The sequence below is a fragment of the Vipera berus genome (genome assembly GCF_964194415.1).
Source record: "Vipera berus genome assembly, chromosome: 14".
Taxonomy (NCBI): domain Eukaryota; kingdom Metazoa; phylum Chordata; class Lepidosauria; order Squamata; family Viperidae; genus Vipera; species Vipera berus.
The window spans coordinates 11719236-11740477 of record NC_138217.1 but is presented as its reverse complement, the minus strand read 5'-3'; the positions used below and the strand labels follow the sequence as shown (position 1 = coordinate 11740477).

General features: G+C 47.7%; 1 protein-coding gene across 7 annotated transcripts in view; it reads left to right on the top strand.

Annotated features, from left to right (window-relative positions):
- Positions 1–21242, top strand: part of NF2 (NF2, moesin-ezrin-radixin like (MERLIN) tumor suppressor) — a 57485-nt gene that overhangs the window by 32126 nt on the left and 4117 nt on the right. For 3 of the 7 annotated variants that reach the window (XM_081338993.1, XM_081338988.1, XM_081338994.1), the window contains exons 11-15: positions 1892–2014; positions 2416–2633; positions 3627–3732; positions 7425–7555; positions 7975–8134. In XM_081338993.1, coding sequence (XP_081195119.1) covers positions 1892–2014; positions 2416–2633; positions 3627–3732; positions 7425–7555; positions 7975–8134 — 738 coding nt within the window. Of the gene's footprint in view, positions 1–1891; positions 2015–2415; positions 2634–3626; positions 3733–7424; positions 7556–7974; positions 8135–14131; positions 14192–16744; positions 16926–21242 lie in introns of those variants that run through there. The other 4 variants (XM_081338991.1, XM_081338992.1, XM_081338990.1 and 1 more) reach the window with 4 other exon arrangements.

The following is a 21242-nucleotide window of genomic DNA, read 5'->3' as shown; positions in this document are numbered from 1 at the left end:
CTTTGTAAAATGGCCCTCCTCTTCCTGTTACTCTTCTCCAGATTTTGGAGAGGGTGGGTGGGGTGGCAGCGGCAGGGAATCGGTTACCGGGAAAACGGGACCCTAGGAGGAGGAGCTGTGCCCTCCTCTTTCCTAATTAAACAATAATGAACGGTGCGGCTGCATGCTGCCTGCATGCTAATGCGGGGCTTGGCCTCCTTTATCCCATCTGGCAGATGCAGCACAGAGCAGCCTGCAGCAGGGATCCAGGGCGTGCATCTCTGGAAATTGGATTGCACGAATCACCCTTACCGAGCTTTCCTCTTTGCTGAAGCCCACACAGCTAATCTGTATGGTGCTACGCAGAATATTGATTGCCCCTTTAGGGTAAGCTGCTAAGAGAGCACGAGAAGCAGCAGCTGAGTGTCTTGGGTCTTAAGAGAGGCCCCTAAACATTGCAGGTGTCTTCGATTAAAGCACCGCTCCTGGGTTTCCGTAGGGTGAGGACCCCAAGCCATCTGGGTTTAGGGCTTAAGCTCAGCAGGCATCTGGCATCCTTCTAGATCCCTCCAGGAGGGCTGAGTTCCAGGTTGAGATCCTCTTCGGCTCCTGCTGTGGAAAAGCCACACACCACCAGGCACCACATCAATACTACTCGTAGCTCAGCACACACATTCTGGAGAGAGACGGAGGGCTCCAGCCGGAATCCGAAATCTTGGAAGACTAAACCTCTCGTCCTGGCAACCGATGCAGATTGGGGGTTGGAAGGAGAATTGTTCACCTTGAGTCAAGTTGGCAGGCTGGGAAAGACGCTCGAGTCAAACTCCTAAGATGCTTTCAAGCCTGCCTTGAACTCAAGGTGGATTTCGCGAGGAGCAAATTATCGCCGAGAACTTGGCAAACGGTTTTCAGAAGAAGGACGCCTGTTTCTGTTGATAGGAAGGAGAACAAAAGCTTTGGGAACAAATGAATTTGGCAACAGGGCGGTGGCTGGCTCCTTTGCAGGCCACTGACAGCTGTTTGTGCCATGTTGCAAAGTAAGAAGGGCCTCTGAAATCCTTGCATTTTTCGTTTCGTTCTTAGCAGCCTATAGTGTGAGTCTTCTTGGGTGATTTAGAAAAGGCAGGCCACTGTCTTGTGAAACGTTCAGCATTGGACGTCCTGCAATTTTAACTTTTTAAGAAAAAAAAATAACAGGAAAAGTTGCTGTTGTTATGGAGAAAAGCTTCTGGTGCGGAAGCAAGAAAAGTTGCCAAGTCGAAGTGCCCTTATCTAGCCCATTGGCACCTTAAGTCTCTCTGTCTTTCATGATCGAGATGTTGCCTTATCCAGTGTCTATTTACAAACTTATTAAAGGACTGTTTATTTTCAGAACTGGCTGGTAGAATATCCAAGTCTCTATTTTAACCAGGAGGAAGTTGATAGCATCTCTGGAAAGTTGAAGGAAAAGTTGGAACATAAGCAAAACTTGTGACAGGTTTAAGGTATTCTGACTTCATTCAGGCAGAAAATGTCACGCCTTATATCAACAATTCATCGACGGAACTCCTTAGTGAAACTATTAAAAATCACCGTCTAAATCTGGATCACAGAAATAGAAGTGGGCTCCTTGGTGATCTCTGAGCTTGATTGTTTTCTTGCGGATGTTTCCTTACCAAACTAGGTAACGTCATCAGGGCTGTGATGAAGTTGCTTCGTTTGGTAATGAAATGAAAAAAAACCCACCAAGCTCGGAGAGCGCCAAGAACCTCACCGTTCCACCCTTCAGCTACGAACATTCTTTGCCCTTCGAACTGATTGTGCCAGACAAACCTCTGAACGGTGCTGTTTCCATAGGCGTAGTAAATGGAATTTGATCTGCCTATATTTGCTGTTTTTAATTCTTCTTTTCCCCCGTCACTCTTCTTCCTAGATGGAGCGCCAGCGTTTAGCCCGAGAGAAACAGATGAGAGAAGAGGCCGAGCGGACAAGGGATGAGTTGGAGAGGAGACTTCTGCAGTTGAAAGAAGAGGCCACCATGGCGAATGAAGCTCTGGTAGGTCCTTCAGATGCGTCTACAGGTACAGCCTACCTAGAGAGAACACAAGAAGCTTCCTGGGGAAGGGATGTTTCATCCAGGATAATTAGTGAATTAATTAGCGAAGTTGCTTGTTTGAGGCAACCGTCACAAATGCGAGTCCCTTGCCAAGCATCCAAATTTTGATCGTGTGACGTGGTGATGCTGCAACGGTCGTCAGTGTGGGAAAAAAAGTCCCTTTTTCCCCCCCCAGTGCCGTTGTAACTTCGGTCACTAAATGAACTGTTGTAAGTCGAGCGCTATCGGCATTTAAAAGGTTTAGCATTCATTCCCCTTCCGCAGCTTGAGCATTTGCCCAAACTCTCGTTCCACGTCTCGGACGTCAACGGGTGTCTTAATTCTCCATCCTTCTCGCCCAGATGAGATCAGAAGAGACGGCAGACTTGCTGGCCGAAAAAGCTCAGATCACCGAAGAGGAAGCCAAGCTCCTGGCTCAGAAGGCAGCCGAGGCAGAGCAGGAAATGCAACGGATCAAGGCCACGGCGATTCGGACCGAGGAAGAGAAGCGCCTGATGGAACAAAAAGTCTTGGAGGCCGAGATGCTCGCCCTGAAAATGGCGGAGGAATCCGAACGAAGGTGGTACCTCAGGGGGAGCTTGGGCCTGCTTGATTTAACTGCGCTTGATTTCTGACGTAGGGATACCGGATCCGTTTAACTTCAGGGAAGGCAGCCATCACTTGCCTTCCCCTCTTTCCTTAGAGCAGTCTTTCTCACCCTCAGCAGACACACGTGGACTTCAAACTGCCAGAATTCCCCAGCCAGCATGTAGCATTGATATAGTATTCTCTTAAAGGTAGCGTTTCTCAACCTCGGCAACTTGAAGACACTTGGACTTCAATTCCCAGCATTCCCCAGCCAGCCACCTTAGAGAATAACTATATAAATAAACAAAACAGTGTGAAACAGGCTCCGAGTGGCATTGGGGTGGGGTGGGGGTGGGGGGGTCTCCAAATTACCCGCAAACTGATCTCTTTTAAAAGTAAGGAGCAGCCATGCTTGCCATTGTGAAATCACCAAGGGAGGTGATTTAAGAGCAGCAGTGTTTTTGGCTTTGTCATTTCAAAAAAAAAAGAGGGAATATGAAATAGCATCCTTTTCATTTGCCTTTAAAATGAACTAAGCCAGTCTGGTGTCCGGTAGATGTCCGATAGATGTCTGGAATTGGAAATCCCAGACTGGAGTTGGTTGAGATTAATGGAATGCCTTGAACAGCTTCTTACTGGACTTAATTAAAACTTAGGTTTGGTTTGATATTCAGAAGGTGAGAAATGGCCCTGTTCTTGGAGATCTCCGGAAGGTATCAGCCGAGAGCTGGAAGAAGTTACTCGTCCTGTTTTAGAGTAGCGTTAAGTTCTTTTCCCCCCAAACCCGATTTGATTTGTTTTGTTATTTGCAGCCTCTTTGCTCAGGCTAGCAGAGAGAGAACAATCCTCCCCTTTGCTGGTTTTGCTTTATGACATTGATAGGACATGGCATTGCTTAAATCTTCGGAGAGACGAAGCATGTTGGGGAGGATCAGCGCTGGTCTGGGTCTGACTGCGGATTCTTCTTTTTCTTGACTGCCTGCAGGGCAAAGGAGGCCGATCAACTCAAGCAGGATCTGCAAGAAGCCCGTGACTCGGAAAGGAGAGCCAAGCAGAAACTTCTGGAAATTACCAGCAAGTCATCCTACGCAGTAAGAAAATTCTGAATTACTGCCTTCTTTTTTCCCTGTTGAGGACACCAGACTTTTAATTCTTACGCATATGCCTGGGTATCCTCCAGATCAGTCTTTCTCAACCTTGGCAACTTTCTGATGGGTGGATTTCAACTCCCAGATCTCCCCAGCCAGCTGTCTTAAAAGTTGCCAAGCTTGAGAAACCCTGTTTTGAGATGAGTGGACTTTTAACTTCCCAAATTCTTAGCGGTGACCATGTTGGCTAGGGGAATTCTGGGAGTTAAAGAGAATGGCAAGAATAGCACGTACTGTAGACTTATATACCGCTTCACAGTGCTTTGCAGCCATCTCTAAACGGTTTACAGAGTCAGCCTTCAGCCCCCTAACAATCTGGGTCCTCTTTCACTGACCTTGGAAGGACGGAAGGCTGCGTCAACCTTGAGCCGGTCAGGATCGAACTTCTGGCAGTGAATTCGTCTGCAGTACTGCATTCTGACCACTGCGCCACCAGGTCTCCTCTTAACAGTTACCAAGATTGAGAAACATTGTTCTGGATGAGTGGGCCTCAATTCCCAAAATTCTTAGCACTCAAAACACCCTTTTTTAAATGAAATTCTCGATGGTCAGGGATGCTTTAGGTTTTGGAATTTCTAGGTGCCGATAGTGACGGCTGTAAAAAAATCATCCTTTAAAAGCAAAGCCAAACTGGAGATGCCCTCTGATGCCTTTCCGTGATCTTGGGGGCTCTTGTAAGATTTGCCTATTGTGTGCTACATACATGCAATCTGCGTTTTTAGAATTAAGTGAAATCCAGGCATCTGTTCTTGACGGTTTTAGCGTGTGGCCGATCCCTTAAATCCCTTCATCCCCTTAATAGTAGCAAACCTAGGAGATCTCCAATTGAAATGGAAGGCGACGGACTTTAAATCGGAGCAAAGAACGGTTTTTCCATCCTGAAAACTGTTGTATTTATTAGCCTGGAGAGTCCCTCGTTGCCGAACAGTTTTGTGTTGCCTTTTGCAGCTCCACTCTCCGTTTGTTCTGTTTTGCTGGGAGCATGAATCATTCTGGGTCTCGGTTTAAACAGCCAGAGTGCAATCGCCCAGAGACTAGTTTTCTCATAAAAGACATCTCAGCTGAATAGGAAAGGAAAGACTAGTGCAGAAAGTAAGGAGGGTAAAAAATAAAGAGTACAATAAAATTAATGTTCTTTGGTAACTGCTGGCAGGGAAAGAGAGCTTCCCAGTCCAGAGGAGGTAGACCAGAGAACATGTAAGCAACGTAAAATACGTGGAAGAGTGTGTTAAAGAAAGGCATTCATTCATTCATTCATTAAAAGACGCTTGCTCCTTGGGAGGAAAGCCATGGCAAATCTAGACAGCACACTAAAAAGCAGAGACATCACCCTGTCAGCAAAAGTGCGTATAGTCAAGGCTATGGTCTTCCCAGTTGCAATGTATGGCTGTGAAAGTTGGACCATAAGAAAGGCTGAGTGCCAAAGAATTGAAGCCTTTGAACTACGGTGCTGGAGAAGACTCCTGCGAGTCCCTTGGACTGCAAGGCGATCAAGCCGGTCAGTCCTGGAGGAGATCAACCCTGGCTGCTCTTTAGAAGGCCAGATCCTGAAGTTGAGACTCAAATACTTTGGCCACCTAATGAGAAGGAAGGACTCATTGGAGAAGAGCCGAATGCTGGGAAAGGTGGAGGGCAAGAGAAGAAGGGGACGACAGAGAATGAGGTGGCTGGATGGAGTCACTGAAGCAGTAGGCGTGAGCTTAAAGGGACTCTAGAAGATGGTAGAGGACAGGAAGGCCTGGAGGAACGTTGTCCATAGGGTCGCGATGGGTCGGACACGACTTCGCAACTAACAACAACAACATTCATTCAACTTCCCAGAGTCATTGAGACTCGGGCAACATACAAGTTTTAATTTATTCTAGTTGGTTGCACTGTCATCGGATTTTTAGACTGCATTTGGCACTTTAATCCACTTATCGAGTCCTTCCCATGAACCTGGGATAGGCAGGTGTGGTGGATGTCTGATGGGGTTACAGATAAATGTCGCAGGATGTAAGTTGCTGTTCCAAGGAAAGCTGCCTTTTGCAATTGACTGATGGTGAATTTGTCAATGCCGATGGTGTTCATACGATGCTCTAGACGTTTTGGGATTGCGCCCAAGGCACCTATCCCTATTGGTACTACCTTGGCTTTGTTGTTCTGGTTCTTTGCACTGTCAGCCAGATGTTCAGACTGGATCTGGCATTTTGGTCTATTGATCGAGTTCTTCCCCACTGGCAAAAAGAAGCTGAGGGCCATCTGGGTTGGAAACATGCGGAAGAAGCCTTCATCCTGCAGTGGATGGACACTGGCTAAAATGACGATGATGAAGATAGCAATGATTACTGTAAGGAAAGTAATACAGGCAGAATGGATAAGAGATCGAAGTTTGTTCTCGTGCCTGCTAATTTTGCAGGAGTATAACGGCAAATTCTGCTGTGAGTTTCTGCAGTACCAGGAGTTCCAATTTGTGCCATTCAATACATCCCATGTTGCAAAACCGCTAGCCGCTTGAGTACCATGAAGGTGGTGTAATGTTGGTTTAACTCTGCTCCACGTATGTCCTGGAGATGCTTTTTCAGGAGGCAACTGGACTTTCTCGGTTTTTCTTTGAAGACGTTTCGCTTCTCGTCCGAGAAGCTTCTTCAGCTCTGACTGGATGGTGGGGAAGCTGAAGAAGCTTCTCGGACGAGAAGCGAAACGTCTTCAAAGAAAAAACCGAGAAAGTCCAGTTGCCTCCTGAAAAAAGCATCTTTGGGACAACTATGACCTGGATGACTGAGGATCTCCGTAGACATCTGCTCCATGTAGTAGGTTGTGTTGCGGGGTTTTGCAACTAGCCCATTGTATCGTTGGGAGCTGATCAGCAAGCACCGCAAGTCTGCTTTTTGCATAATTAAGAGGAAGATCGGAGGGCAGTCGTTGACCCCCAACTCGCCAGCTGCATTCATCCCAGAATTGCTCTCTTAAAAGAATAGCATCTCCTGGTCTTCTGACATTTTCAGAAACCTCTCTCTGTGACTGCCACGTTCCCTCTGGGTTGTAGCTGCTAGCAGCTGGCACAGAGCAAGTCGGGATGCTCTGTTCACGGGCCCAGCCACGAGACCAATTTCTCTTCCCAATAGGCCAGCCAGCCAGTCAGTTTCTCCAAACTAGGATGTTAGCCAGCAGTTCCGTGTGATCTTCCCCTCGTAGGACAGATTGGCCGGGCGCATTCACTTAACTTGAAAGAGCTTTGTCTGCCTGACAAGATCTTTTCCCCCAAGCTGTCAGAGTCACTTTGGGCCTTGTCCTAAGCACAGGGACCAGCGCGGGCTTAGCAGCACACTGTCCTTCTCATTTGCCAGCTGGAATTGTCCAGCTCAAATGCTTCCATATTGCATTTTTTTTAAACTCACCTTCCTGATGGAAACTAGTCAAAAAAAGATCCAGCCTAGAACTAAAGAGACATTTCCTGGCAGTGAGAACAATTAACCAGTGGAACTGCTTGCCTCCAGAAGTTGTGGGGAGGCTTTTTTTAAAAAAGAGACTGGACACAAACCCTCCTTGGTGCTCGCTCGCTTCTTCCTTGCTTTCTCTGCGTCGCCCGGGAAGCTGGTCAGTTCACTGTTTGTTTGCCTGAAAGGCTGATTCATCTCTTATTTTGTCCTCAGCAGCCCATGAACGCAAGCACCACCGCCTTGCCCGCTGACCTGTCAACCTTTGGCATCATCAGTGAAAGCCTGTCCTTCGACTTCAAGGATAACGACATGAAGAGATTGTCCATGGAGATTGAGAAGGAGAAGTGAGTGCTTCTCTCATTGCTTCATCCCAGTAACTTGGCCTCCACCTTCCCCTTGAGAGATGGGCTAGGCCGGAAGCTGAAAAGCCAAAAGATTGCCAGAGCTTGACCAAGCCTGCCTCTTGGTTTTGACGTTAGCTTCACGTTGTGGGCTTTCTTGCATCCCATTTCATTGGGATGGTATAAGCCGAGGGTTGGACTAGGCAACCACGGCTCTTTTACGACTCATGGACTTCAACTCCCAGAATTCCTGAGTCAGCTATGCTGACTCAGGAATTCTGGGAGTTGAAGTCCATGAGTCGTAAAAGAGCCGAGGTTGCCTACGAGGTCCCTTTGATTCTCTGTTCTACCTCTGCCCTCCGCTTTTTGCACAAGCCTGCACTTCTGCCGCGGCTCACGGCCGGTTCTTTGCACCTGTCCAGGGTTGAATATATGGAGAAGAGCAAACATCTCCAGGAGCAGCTGAACGAGCTGAAGACCGAGATCGAAGCTCTGAAATTGAAGGAGAGGGAGACAACCATGGACATCCTGCACAGTGAGAACCACGACCGGGGGAATAGCAAACACAACACCATGAAGAAGGTAGGTTTTTTTTAAAAAATCCCATTTATATCCCGCCCTTCTCCGAAGACTCAGGGCGGCTTACAATCTAAGAAGCACAAACCAATGTGCTTAGCAGTAGCCTTCATTCTGTGTATATGCCTGCTTATTAGGGCTTTCGCCCCCCCCCCAAGCGGCATTTTTACAAAGTCAGCTTAATTGCCCCCAACAATCTGGGTCCTCATTTAACCTACCTCGGAAGGATGGAAGGCTGAGTCAACCTTGAGCCTGGTGGGATGCGAACCTGCACTAATTGCAGGCAGCTGGTGTTACTTAAGGAGGCATTAGCCCACTGCTCCACCAAGGCTCTGTCGCCATTTCGAAGTGGCCAACCGTAGCCTTTCTTCTGACTCGGGGTCCCCAAGCTGGGCGGGAACCCCTTTTTTCATGCTGGCTGGGAACGCCGAGAGTCGCTCACGAGAAGGAGGGCGTTCTGCAACCTCCCTCGGCAATTCTGGCTTAGCCTTAGGGTTTTATGAGTCCCAGCTCCTTGGCAAGCATGCTCCTCCCTGTCTCCTCTGGGTCCTTCATCAACCATTCATGAGGAACGTGGACCAGGTATATGGAGATTCTCAACCATCCAGGTCAGGTGCTCTTCAAAAAGGCAATTTCTTGGATTTCTTTCTTGAAAGTCTTCTGCTTCTCATTCAAGGGGGGAACCCCCCCCCCACCACCACCAAGAACGTCCATTTGCCTTTAGGAAAAGCACCCTTGATATAGACCAGGCGTCTTGAAGGTGCTGATCTTGTTCAGCTCTTTATGAATTGGTGGAGAACATGCACCCCACGCTCCGTGGAACTCCCTTTTTCTAATTTCCTTTCGGCCCTACTTAGAAGAACTAGAACAGACATGTCAAACACAAGGCCCGGGGGCCAGATCCGGCCCGCAAAGTGGTTTCATGTGGCCCGCGAAGCCATCCTGGAAACAGTGAGGGAATGGCCCCTGCAATGGCCTCCGCTGCCTTGGCCCTGGCCCAGAGACCTTCCTCCTGCCAGAGACCCTCAGTTCTGTCCCACTCCTGCCCAGGTCCCCATAGGCACCCTTGATGCGAACGATGTAGAGCTGGCCATGCCCACCCAGCAGGCCGTACGCACTCTAGCCATGCCCACCCAGTAGGCCACGCCCACCCAGCCCCCTGAGGGCAACCGCAATTTTTTTTTTAATCCCATTTATATCCCGCCCTTCTCCGAAGACTCAGGGTGGCTTACAATTTAAAGCACAAATCAATGTGCTTAGCAATGTGCTTAGCAATGCTTATGCGGCCCTCAATGAAATTGAGTTTGACACCCCTGAACTAGAATCACTCAGTCAGCTGGGAGCACTCCAGGACGGCCTAAGTTACCCAGCTGCAATAAAATGGGATGTGCTGCGCCCTCATTTTAACTTACACACTCGTTCCTCCAACCACTAACGTTGCTCGGTCAGCCCAACCTGGCCAGACATCTGGCTTTCGTTGACAGGTGAAATTGCCTTAACCCAAGCTTGAATTTCACTACCTGCTTTCATTTCTCCAGCCAGCATCCTCCAAAGAGATCCACCAGGATCTTGTTTCTCCTGTCCCGGGAGTTTGATACGGCGAGTCCTTTGATAGGTCAGGGATTTAAGACCTGTGGACCTCAACTCTCAGAATCCCCCATGTTTTGGGGGGCTTCAGTTCCCCGAATTCCTGCTGGCTGAAGAATTCTGGGAGAGATGGAAGTCCGTCCACCTTAAAGTGGCCGAGATTGAGAGAGACAAGGTGTTTCTAGCCAGAGAACGCCACCCGGAGCCTTCCTTCCCTGGCTTCGCTCTTGCGTGGCCGCCTCTTAAATTGTGTCCGAAGCCCCCAGGACGATAGAGGCAGGTTGGCTAGTGAAATTGAAGGAAAGCTTAAGCTCCCTCGGACAGGGGGATTTTCTGGAACAGGCATTGCCCTCCGAATGTGTCTTTACGAGATCACAACACAATCCCTCCTTAAAGGGTTCCTGGTTCCTTCCTGCTCTGAAATTTTCTTGAATTAACCCAAGCACCTTTCCATATCAGGAAAAAATGGCCTTTTTTGGGGGAGAGGCCGGGAGGGGGGGGGATATTCAGACTGCAAGCGACTGTTGAGTGCCGTGACCTTTGATGAGAAGAACAATCTCTAGGCAGATAAAAACAGCCTTTCAGAAAGCCATGTTTGAACCTTTCTCATGCAGAAGAAACCAAGGAGGCAAGCTGGGTTTAGCAACCAGTCAGTAGAAACTTCTCTTCTCTTCTCTTCTCTTCTCTTCTCTTCTCTTCTCTTCTCTTCTCTTCTCTTCTCTTCTCTTCTCTTCTCTTCTCTTCTCTTCTCTTCTCTTCTCTTCTCTTCTCTTCTCTTCTCCTCCCCTCCCCTCCCCTCCCCTCCCCTCCCCTCCTCCTCTCCTCTCCTCTCTTCTCCTCTCCACCTCTCCTCTCTACCTCTCCTCCCCTCCCCTCTTCCACTCCCCTCCCCTCTCCTCTCCTTTCCCCTCTCCTCTCTACCTCTCATCCCCTCTCCCCTCCCCTCTTCCTCTCCCCTCCCCTCTCCTCTCCCCTCCTCTCTCCTCTCTTCCTCTTCCTCTCCCCTCCCCTCTCCTCTCTTCCTCTTCCTCTCCCCTCCCCTCCCCTCTCCTGCCCAAGTTGTCGATCTGAGTATAGAATAAAAGAGAACTTCTTGCAAAACGAGCCTGCCAGAGCCAAACCTTCCTTGCTTCAGCAGGGCAGTGGAGGCAGATCCTGTGAATGGCAGCTCTGGAGAAAGACGAAGAGAAGCAGGGATGCAATTCACAGGAGGCTCCCTGTGCCAGGGCATTGAACCCTCGTATGTCGCTAGAAAAGGGAGGGCACTGTTCGTTTTTCGCCAGTTACGGCAAATGCATCCATTTGTTTACCTTCCCAAGGAAAAGAGAATAGCAGAGGGCTCAAAAAAAAAAAACAACAACAACAACCCAGCTTGCTTTCCATGACACTCTGGAGGGGCAGGGCAGCTGATCCCTTCTCCGTCACCTGCCTTCCCCATTTCTCTGTTTGCTCCTGTCTTGAGGCCACCCAGAAGTGTGAGGGAATGCTGGCTTGGAGGAGGTGGCAGCTTAGCTGCAAATCCCAGCCCTCGTTCTGCCTCTGTGGCGACAGAAATGGAGCTCAGGAGTCTGGTGGGAGAAGTGGTGTCGTCTCCCTGTCATTCCAGGAGCTTGTGGAACACAGAGGTGTCTTTCCTGAGACACCCAGCAAGCAAAAAGGTTGGGCGTGCCGATTAGATGAAATCGTCACCTATTAAAAAGGAAGAACTACACTTCATTTCTTTCTTTTTTAGAAGAACCGTTTTCCTCCTCTCTAAAAGAGCTCGGGGCTCACGATGTCGCTTGTTGATATTTCATGTCTTGTCCCCAGAGTCCAGTGATGTAGGTCAGGCCCACCATCTCAGCCTTTTCATAACCGGGAACAAGAGGTTTTTCATCTTGATTTTTTTTTAAAAAATTTTTTTATTGCAATTATGGCCGGATGACCCCTGCAAAAGAGGTCACTCACTGGATGGTTTTATTTGCCGGAGTGGGGATATTAGCAGACCGTATTGTCATGCAGATGTGAGGGAAGATTCTATGTGCCCGTTTTTCTTCTGCCTTTTAATTTCTACGTGCATGTATAAGTATGCTTTGTTGGGTGCTTTGTGTGTACGTGTGTGTGTGTGTGTGTGTGTGTGTGTGAGAGAGAGAGAGAGAGAGAGAGAGAGAGAAAGACAGAGAGATGAGACAGAGGCAGAAGGAAGAGGGAAAGACAGAGGGAGAAAGAGACGAGAAATAAAAGAGAGAGATAGGAGAGAAAGACACACAGAGAAAAACAGACAAGAAGGAGAGAGAGAATATTCTTTTCTCTGTTTTTAAGAAAATGATGTTACCAAGGCAGAGGTCACTCTGCCACCACCTCGGATGGGCCAATATCCTCCCGTGGAAGACTGCGGAATACAGTTGATTTCTTTACTGGATTTTAAAATATTTTTTAAACTCTGATGTTTGCGTCGAAGAGCTCAGAAAGCATATTAGCAATGAGACTTTTCCCCGCTCTTCAGGCTTATAGTCTTAAGGACGCGATACACTGGGCAAAAGGGGGACGAAGAGAAGGGCAGAGAAGGCTTAAACAATGCAAATAACGCCCCACCTTTATCGAAGAGGGATCTTCTGCCAAAGCTCCTATATGACAAATGGGGCTTCAAAGGGGGTGTCTGAAGCCCGGCTGATCTTAAGGTGCTTGTTCCACTCGTAAAAAACCACGCACGCCCCATCTTTCCTAATGAAACCCACTTCCGATGGGCAGATTTTGGAGAGATCTTGGGCTGCGTGGCGTGTTCTTCCCTTCTCATAACCAGCTGCAGTGGGCCACTGAATACCTCTTCAATTTCAGCCATGGCTTCCTCCAGGGGTTGGCTAGATTTTATTTTATTTTTTATTTGTAGACCGCCTTTATTATTATTTTTTACAAAAAAAAAAAACTTCAAGGCGACAAACATCTCTCAACACCCCTTCCTCCTCTGATTTCCCCCCGCAAAAACAATCCTGTGAGGTGGGCTGGGCTGAGAGAGAGAATGGCTGGCCGCAGGTCACCCAGCCAGTTGCCACGGTTAAGACAGGGCTAGAACTCCCAGTCTCTTGGTGATTGGCCCCAAATGACCCATCTGGCTATTGTGCCTAAGGCAGGACTAGAACTCACCGTCTCCTGGTGATTGGCCCAAAGTCACCTAGCTGGCTTTCAGGCCTCAGGCAGGACTAGAACTCACCGTCTCCTGGTGATTGGCCCAAAGTCACCCAGCTGGCTTTGGTGCCTAAGGCAGGACTAGAACTCACCGTCTCCTGGTGATTGGCCCAAGGTCACCCAGCTGGCTTTCAGGCCTCAGGCAGGACTAGAACTCACCGTCTCCTGGTGATTGGCCCAAAGTCACCAAGCTGGCTTTGGTGCCTAAGACAGGACTAGAACTCACCATCTCCTGGTGATTGGCCCAAAGTCACCTAGCTGGCTTTCAGGCCTCAGGCAGGACTAGAACTCACTCCGCTTTCTAGTCTGGTGCTTTCACCGCTAGACCAAACTGTCTGTCTGTCGAAGCTGCTGTGTAGTCCATAAACAGGCCCTGGAAGACGTTTGTTCTCTCCTGTCTTCCTGTGCTTAAAAATATAGCTTTTATCTGGAGGAACCTGGAAATCCAAATTAGTTATTACATCCAATTAACTATTATATCCAGTGGGCCTCTCCTGCACCTCCTGCCAAAAAATACATAAAACTTGGCTCATCCGAGAGTCTTCCCGGAACAGATTTTCCACCAAGGCAGCGTGCAAAACGTTGGCTGTGGAACCAGCCTCCTGGGTCTGTTCAGGTGAGGAGTTGCCCCCTATCCTTACCTATTGAAAAATCCAACAAAAAACCTCTTTGCTTCTTACAAAGTCAGCTTGGTCGCACCTCCTTTTTTGAATAGGAAATATTTCTCTTCTTTTGACTGCAAGGATAAGAAAATGCTAACCCAGGTCTTAGGATCCACACCGCGGAATGGGCAAACTCGCCGAGGGGCGATTGGAACAGTTCAATTGAACGGAAGTTAAAATAATGAAAAAGTATCTTAATTTTTTGTCCTTGCCTACTTCATCTTGTCCCTCCCTTGGCACCCTGTATTTAATGATTTCATTCCCTGTTAGTGTAACTCTTGTCCCGTGGCGAGTTGGCCACAGCAGGTTATCCTAGACCCACCATACCAGCCTTAGTTACTCCTCCCTGGCCCGGATCGTTCAGGGACTTTGACGAGGGACATCCCTTACCTTTCCATGCCAAACGGGAAACCCTTCTCTTGTAAGAACTTGTGTGCGAAAGAAACGTCATACCGTTGTATGGCCCCACTCGTCCCTGAATCGGAAGAAAACCTCCCAGTTAGGCACAAAACCTAGTGGGGACATTGATGCTCTCTTGAATTCACAGAGGACCTTTCTATGTTCTGTTTCTTATCGTTGCCGGTTTTAGCCTCAAGCCCAAGGCAGAAGACCTATCTGCATTTGAGACTTCCAAGTAGCTTACTCCAAGGTACTTTATGTTTGGTGTTGGGATGGGTGTCGTTCCTACTAACTTCTGCATGAACCTTGCCTGTGACAGATTGCTACTACCGCACCAGCTTTCCGCGTTGTGCCATGCAGGGGAGAGGGGGTCAAAGGCCCAGCCACCCTGGTGGCCAGTTGGTCCATGGGATTTGCTCAAGAACCTCACCGTTTCTTGGTGTCTCAAAGCTGGAGAGAACTTCTCTTTCCTGGTTTTGGTGCAACACCATCAGTGCCTTTGTCTGAAGCGTACCTTGGCATTGGGAATAAGGATGGAGGCAGCTTTCGTATGCTGAGCGTAACCAGGAATTCCAATTCCAGAGGCCACTGTGTGTTGATGATGCTCCTGTCGTCCCAAACCATGGAAATCTCACATGCTTTTGCCTGTCCTCAAAAGAGATCTCATGGGATGATGGCCATGGATGAAGAGCCCTGGTGGCTCAGTGGTTAGAACACAGTATTGCAGGCTGACTCTGCCCACCGCCAGCAGTTCGATCCTGACCGGATCAAGGTTGACTCAGCCTTCCATCCTTCCGAGATCGGTGAAACGAGGATCCAGATTCTTAGGTTGCAGGTTGCTGACTCTGTAAACCGCTCAGAGAGGTTGGGAAAGGACTGTGAAGCGGTATATCAGCCTAAGGGCTATCGCTATTGCAATCTGAACACGGTTTCAGCTTATTTGGGGGGAGGCAGAGACAGAATCTTGGGGGTCTTGAAAACCAGATACCATCCAGAGGGATCAGGCTGACAACTTCTAATTGGACAATGTCTGACATAAAGTGGGGGAGGCCACCTCAGAACGGCCACCCTCTCAGTTACGCTTGAGTTCCTCCTGTCTTTATACGTTTAAGAGGAAGGGGAGCCAAGGGACCCTCCAGCCAAGTTATTGCCAAGGCCGTTTGCTTCTTCATCTCCCACAACCTGGCTCCACTTTCTGGCTGGCTGAAGTGTGACAAACACAAGCTGTGGAGGATCTTCTGAAGACGCAGCCCGCTTCTCTCAAATCATACTTTCAAGTTGACCCCTCCCCTCCCCGGTCTCTGGAGGTCCTGGCAAAGTTGACCTCTCATCCCCCAGTGGGGGCCGTGCTTCCTATTCATATTCTGCACAGCCAAACTGTTAAGAAGTTAAAAAAAAGAGCATGTCAGCTGGCCACACACTGAAAACCTCCTTGGAAGCCAGTTCTGAAATGGATTGATTGGCTATTGACCTTTTCAGAATGTGTTTCGGCCAGAATTCCTTGTGTCGATTTTTGACATTTTGCTTTGTTTGGAGACCTCTTTTTTCCAGTTTCAGCAAACTAAGTTAGCTTAGATTTTTCCACTTTCTCAGAATTTGCATCTAATCCCTCCCCCCTCCTTTTTAGATATTAATTTCTGCTCTGGGTTGCACTGATTAAGCTACTAGGAGCCAAGGACCTCATTTTTAAAAATTCAATATGAAAGTTCTCCATCAAAGGGAGGACTGGACCTATTGTATTAGCCATAAAGATTTTTCTCCTCTCTCTTGACACTAGAATCAGCATCATTAATGAGTTTGGAGTACTTTATGGAAATCCAAGCGGACCTTTTGCTGTAACCTCTGAGCGACAATTAAACAGTGGAAATTGTAGATGGCCTGAAGCCGCTCTGCTCTTTGAGATAGGGAAAAAAAACAAACCAACACCCTCTTGTTATGCTAATCTTGTTTTGGGGGGAAAACAAATCCAGAAAACAAAAGAGGGAGATTTGATTTAAAACATGTTTAGTTCTCTTTAACTGTCAGCTCAGGTAACAAACAGGGAGATAATTGAGCCTAGAAAATTGCATCAGTGGTGAAAAAACATATTTGGAGTGGATAGAGATTAACTGTCGGGTTTGTAAGGTTTTATTTAAGCATCAGACCTTTCTCTAGTGCAGGCCACCATACCCCTCTCTCAATTTTACACTGATTTGACCGACTCTTAATTTTGCTGCATTAGGCGAAAGCTTTCAACTGTGGCTGTTTTCCACAGCCTGGGATTAAGGAGGTTAATAGGACTCGTGAGATGGATTGTATTGCTACAGGTAGTCAGTTTATGTTGCTAAGTGAGAAATTCGTTAAGGGAGGTTTTGCTCTCGTTTTATGAACTTTCTTGCCACGTTGCTGAAGTGGATCGCTTGCGGTCATAAAGTAACACCCTCAAAAGCCAATGGGAAAGGCCGATTTCAGCCTCCTCCTTCTAAGCCAAGCCCTGCGACACTAGGCAACAGCTGTCTTTGTGTCCTTTGAATTTTCATCCCTGCCTTGGGAGGCTCCTTTCAAGTTCTTCATGTTTAATGATGTGGTTAACATGCTAATCCCCTTTTTATGAGCTCTGTGGGTCCGTGGCAGGTATCTCTTCTGAAAAATGATTTCTCTCTCAGCTATCCTGCTGGTTGCACTAATTTCAACTGGCTGAACTTCAAGTAGTCTCGTTGTTCTGGCTTCAGTCAAAGAGATGAGACCGAGGGTGTTTTGGTTTGGGGGGTGTTTTGGTTTGTTTTTTTTTGAATACTGCCTTCATTCTGCCTCTGATTTCAAGGTTTCTCCTAGACCTGTTGAAGCTCACACCTCTGCGGGTTGTCTAAGCTGGGAAACGCCGACAACTTGGGAAGGCGAGCCGTTCCACTGAGAACAGTTAACCAGGGGAACAGCTTTGGCTTCAGAACTCATGGGTGCTCCATCGCTGGAGGTTTTTAAGAAGAGGCTGGACAGCCATTTTTCCCTGAAATAATACAGGGTCTCCTGTTTGAGCAGGGGGCTGGACTAGAAGACCTCCAAGGTCCCTTCCAACTCTTTGTTATTCTGCCATCTGTCGTCTGGCGGCCAAATCCTTTCACGTCTGGGGATTTCCTGGAAAAAAGATCGTTGGGAACAGTTGGCTATTCTTCGTTTTGCCATAATTTGAAATGTTCCTTCCTCCTTATCTCCAAGGATAGGGCAGACAATTTCCCGACAATCCCTTCAAGGTGTCCATCAAAGCCTGCCTTCTAAAAAAAAACCCGGCATACTTGTGTCTGGAGTTACCAAGTGGACTTGAAGAAGTCTTAATCTTTATATTATGGCTTTTGATCATGTCGGAGCAGCTGTTTTACATTTTGGAAAGGAACAAAGGACGCCCTTTTTTTTTTTGTCAATCACAGGTCGCCCTTGACTTGCCGTAGTCGAGTTGCGTAGCCTTTGAAGCGATGGCTTGCTGAGAAGGGGGGGGCTTACGATCTGACCATCGTCTCCTCCCCCAAATCCCCTGCAGTCATATGACTGCGTAGGCGCACTGCAACACAGCTGCATTTATGCCCATTTGCAGTGCGTGCAGTCACGTGACTGCATCTTTACGACGGTTTTACCAAAGCCCGACTCTTCCAGTGTTCAACAGAATTGTGCCATGGCAAACAGTGGCTTTGCTCAAGTGGCTACGACCGTTGCGTTGGTTTAACAACCGGACAGAACAGGTCACAAAATCAGGGGTGGCCCATTTTACAGCTTCCATTCCCATCGTAGGCCACATGTTTAACCAAGCCTAAGAGCACGTGATCTATATATTCTCTTGTTGTAGAGAACCATTTTTTTATTTTTTATCATTTCAGGGGCCCTAATGCCTTGAATGCCTTGTTGCTTTTAGACAGAGTGTATCCAGAGTTTTGCACATGAAGTGGTTTAATTAGGATGTAAAATAGGGGTATAGCAACTGGGTGCGTGCGTGTATTCCCTTCGTTTTCCCGAATGAAGGATTTTATATTTGTGCCTTTTTCTTCCCAATTATACTTCAGAAGGCAACCTACAAAAGCTCGCTTTGAAGGGAAAACCCTTGGAAGCGGAAACCAGCATTCACACACAGCAAGCTTCGTGGATGTCACGATGACCTTGTCTGTGAAAATACGGTCTGGTCGGCAAAATGCTATCACTTTTATGCTGCTGACAATCTATCTAAGGCAAGGGGAGCAGCACAGATAAAGGAATGTTATTAGTATTATTATTATTTTTCCCCCATTTGATGCTGCGAGGCCTATTTAAATGTTGCTGTGCAAATCTAAATAACGTTTCCTTAGTGTTGCCTTCTCTTTTTTGGAGAAAAGCTTTAGATGACATAGAGGTGGTATCGTCAGGGGCTTAGCCTTTCTGTTGCTGCTTCAGATCCACCTCTCCTCCTTCCTTCTCTTGTTTAAGCCCTGCCTGATTTATCTATTTAGAATTATTTCTACATGCACACACACACACACACACACACACACACACACACACACACACACACACACACAGACTTTGTGCTCCCCAGAGTTGTGGCAGCTTGGCGCAGCCTGTACATTTCCCAAATAATAAGCGAACGAGGTTGGACAGTGTAGAAGACCCCCAATTTAACATTAAAAACACTCCGAAAGCAGAAGCAAAAATTAGATTATTGCCCTCGACTTAACAAGCACAACTGAGCCTGGAATTTATGTCGCTAAGTGAGAAATTGGTGAAGTGAGTTTGGTTTTATTTTATACGACTTTCCTTGCTGCTTTTGTTAAGTGGATCACGACAGTGCTTAAGCTGCTAACATGGTCATTAAGCGAATCTGGCTTGCCCCTTGGCTTTGCTTGTCAGAAGGTCGCAAGGGGAGGATCACATGATCTCGGGACCCTGCAACCGTCATAAATAGGAATCGGCTGCCGAGCATCTGAATTTTAATCACGTGACCATTGGGGATGCTGCAACGGTTGGAGGCGTGAAAACGGCTATAAGTCACATTTTTCAGTGCCGTTGTAACTTCTGACTTTTGTAAGCCAAGGGCTGCCGGTAGATGTTTAGTAAGATGGAGGAGAAGATTGAGCCTTATGGAGCCCCATAATAGAGCAACATGGGCTCAGCTGTTCTTCCCCTATGACTGCTGACTAGAACCTCTGAGATAGGAACAGGACCGTAGGAGAGAAGCAGGCTGAGTCCAAGGGAGGGAGAGGTCAAACAGGCCATCAGTCATGAGTCCCGTCTAGCCCGCCAGAGATCTGAGTCCAGCCCACCTTGAATGCCTTCTGTTCTGAACTCCCGCTAATTTCCCTGGACCGTTAGTAGATCAGATTCTTGTAGAGAACTTCAGCTTGGCATAAATCTTTTATACACATTTGAAGTGTCTGGATCTCCCGATTCCCTGGCGCTTGACAAGACCCCCTGCAAACGGTGCCTTTTCTCAAACTCCCAGATAGTCCAGGAAGGGACCGCGGTTGATGGCGCCGAACACTGAGAGCCTGATTTACTCATCGTCTTCTCGGCAGCCTTTCCGAGAAAGAAAACCGTCTGATGGTTCCGAAATAAAGCCAAATAAGACGTGACCTTTTCAAAAACAAAAAAAAGAAAGAATTAAGAGTTGGAAGGGACCTTGAAGGTCTTCTAGTCCAACCCCCTGCTCAAGCGGGAAACCCTATACCAGGGGTAGGCAACCTCGGCTCTTTTATGACTCATGGACTTCAACTCCCAGAATTCCTGAGCCAGCTTGGCTGGCTCAGGAATTCTGGGAGTTGAAGTCCATGAGTCATAAAAGAGCCGAGGTTGCCTACCCCTGCCCTATACCATTTCAGACAGAGTGGACAGTCCAGTCCAGTTTATTGGCTGTCCAGTAAAAGCATTCACCTCTTCCCAAATCCAGACAGACAGACAGACACACACACACGCACACATGTCCTGCCCTTCCCTTGTTTCGCAGTTCAAGACCTGGAGAATTTCTGACTGCCCAACAGCTTCCGGGATTGCGCAACCTGCTGCCCTATGCTTTTTCCGCTTCCTGTTTAAACGCAGGACCAGCCTTCTTTGGGAAAAGCCCATCAAATCCATTTAGGGGTCGCATTTCAATTCTGCAGCTGTTTGCAAAGGCAGCAGAAGTTCCTCGCCTCCAGTTATTGAGTTAGCGGTTACAAAAACTGATTTGGCTGCAATGGAGTTTTCAGGGAGTGGGGAAAAAAATAAATTCCAATAACCATCTTCTAGTTCATGGGAAGAATACAGAACGTCTGGCAGAAGGACTCACTCACTCTTCCCTGTCTCCAGATCTCCTTTGAGGTCTGGCTGCTTAATTATCACCATCTGCCTCCCCCCCACCATATCTCTCTCTCTCTCTCTCTCTCTCTCTCTCTCTCTCTCTCTCTCTCTCTCTCTCTCTCTCTCTCTCTCTCTCTCTCTCTCTCTCTCTCTCTCTCTCTGTCTCTCTCTCTCTCTCTCTCTCTCTGTCTCTCTGTCTCTCTCTGTCTCTCTCTCTCTTTCTGTCTCTCCCTCTCTCTCTCCCTCCCTCCCTCCCTCTTTGCAACTGCTTCTTTTTTTTTTTGACCTACCCAACAATGAATTCTGCAGCCTGCGCTCTCTGTTCTCCCTCCCTTGCAAAGAAGGAAAAGCCGTCACAGAACGTTCCTTGCAAAAACCCATTTTCTCCCCGTTGACAAAATAATAATAAAAAAAATCTAATTTGTTCTTAATCACTCTGATTTGTTTGCACGGTCTTGTTGCGTGGCCTGCTTTTGCAGGATCGCTTCCCAAGGCATGCTTTTATTTATTTTATTTTATTGTCCTTGCACGTGTGTTGAAGGAAATTAACACCTGCCTCTGCTCCCGTCCACCTTCCTTGCCAAAGGAGAAAAGGAACAGCTTTCTGGCGGAAGCTGCGCTTTGGAGATGCTCAAACAAACTGAAAACAGGGAAGCTGGGATCAATGCTGGCTTTGTGTGTATGTGCATGTGTGCATGTATATTCTCACCCTTATGGGTGGTATGTGTCTTCCTCAATGCTGGAAGGTCTGGGAGCCTTCCTTCCTTCCTCCCTCCCTCCCTCCCTTTTTGTTCATTTCCTTCCTACCTATCTCTTTCCTATCTCTCTTTCCTATCCTTCCTTCCTTCCTTCCTTCCTTCCTTCCTTCCTTCCTTCCTTCCTTCCTTCCTTCCTTTTTGTTCATTTCCTTCCTACCTATCTCTTTCCTATCTCTCTTTCCTATCCTTCCTTCCTTCCTTCCTTCCTTCCTTCCTTCCTTCTCGTTCCTTTCCTTCCTACCTATCTCTTTCCTATCTCTCTTTCTTTCC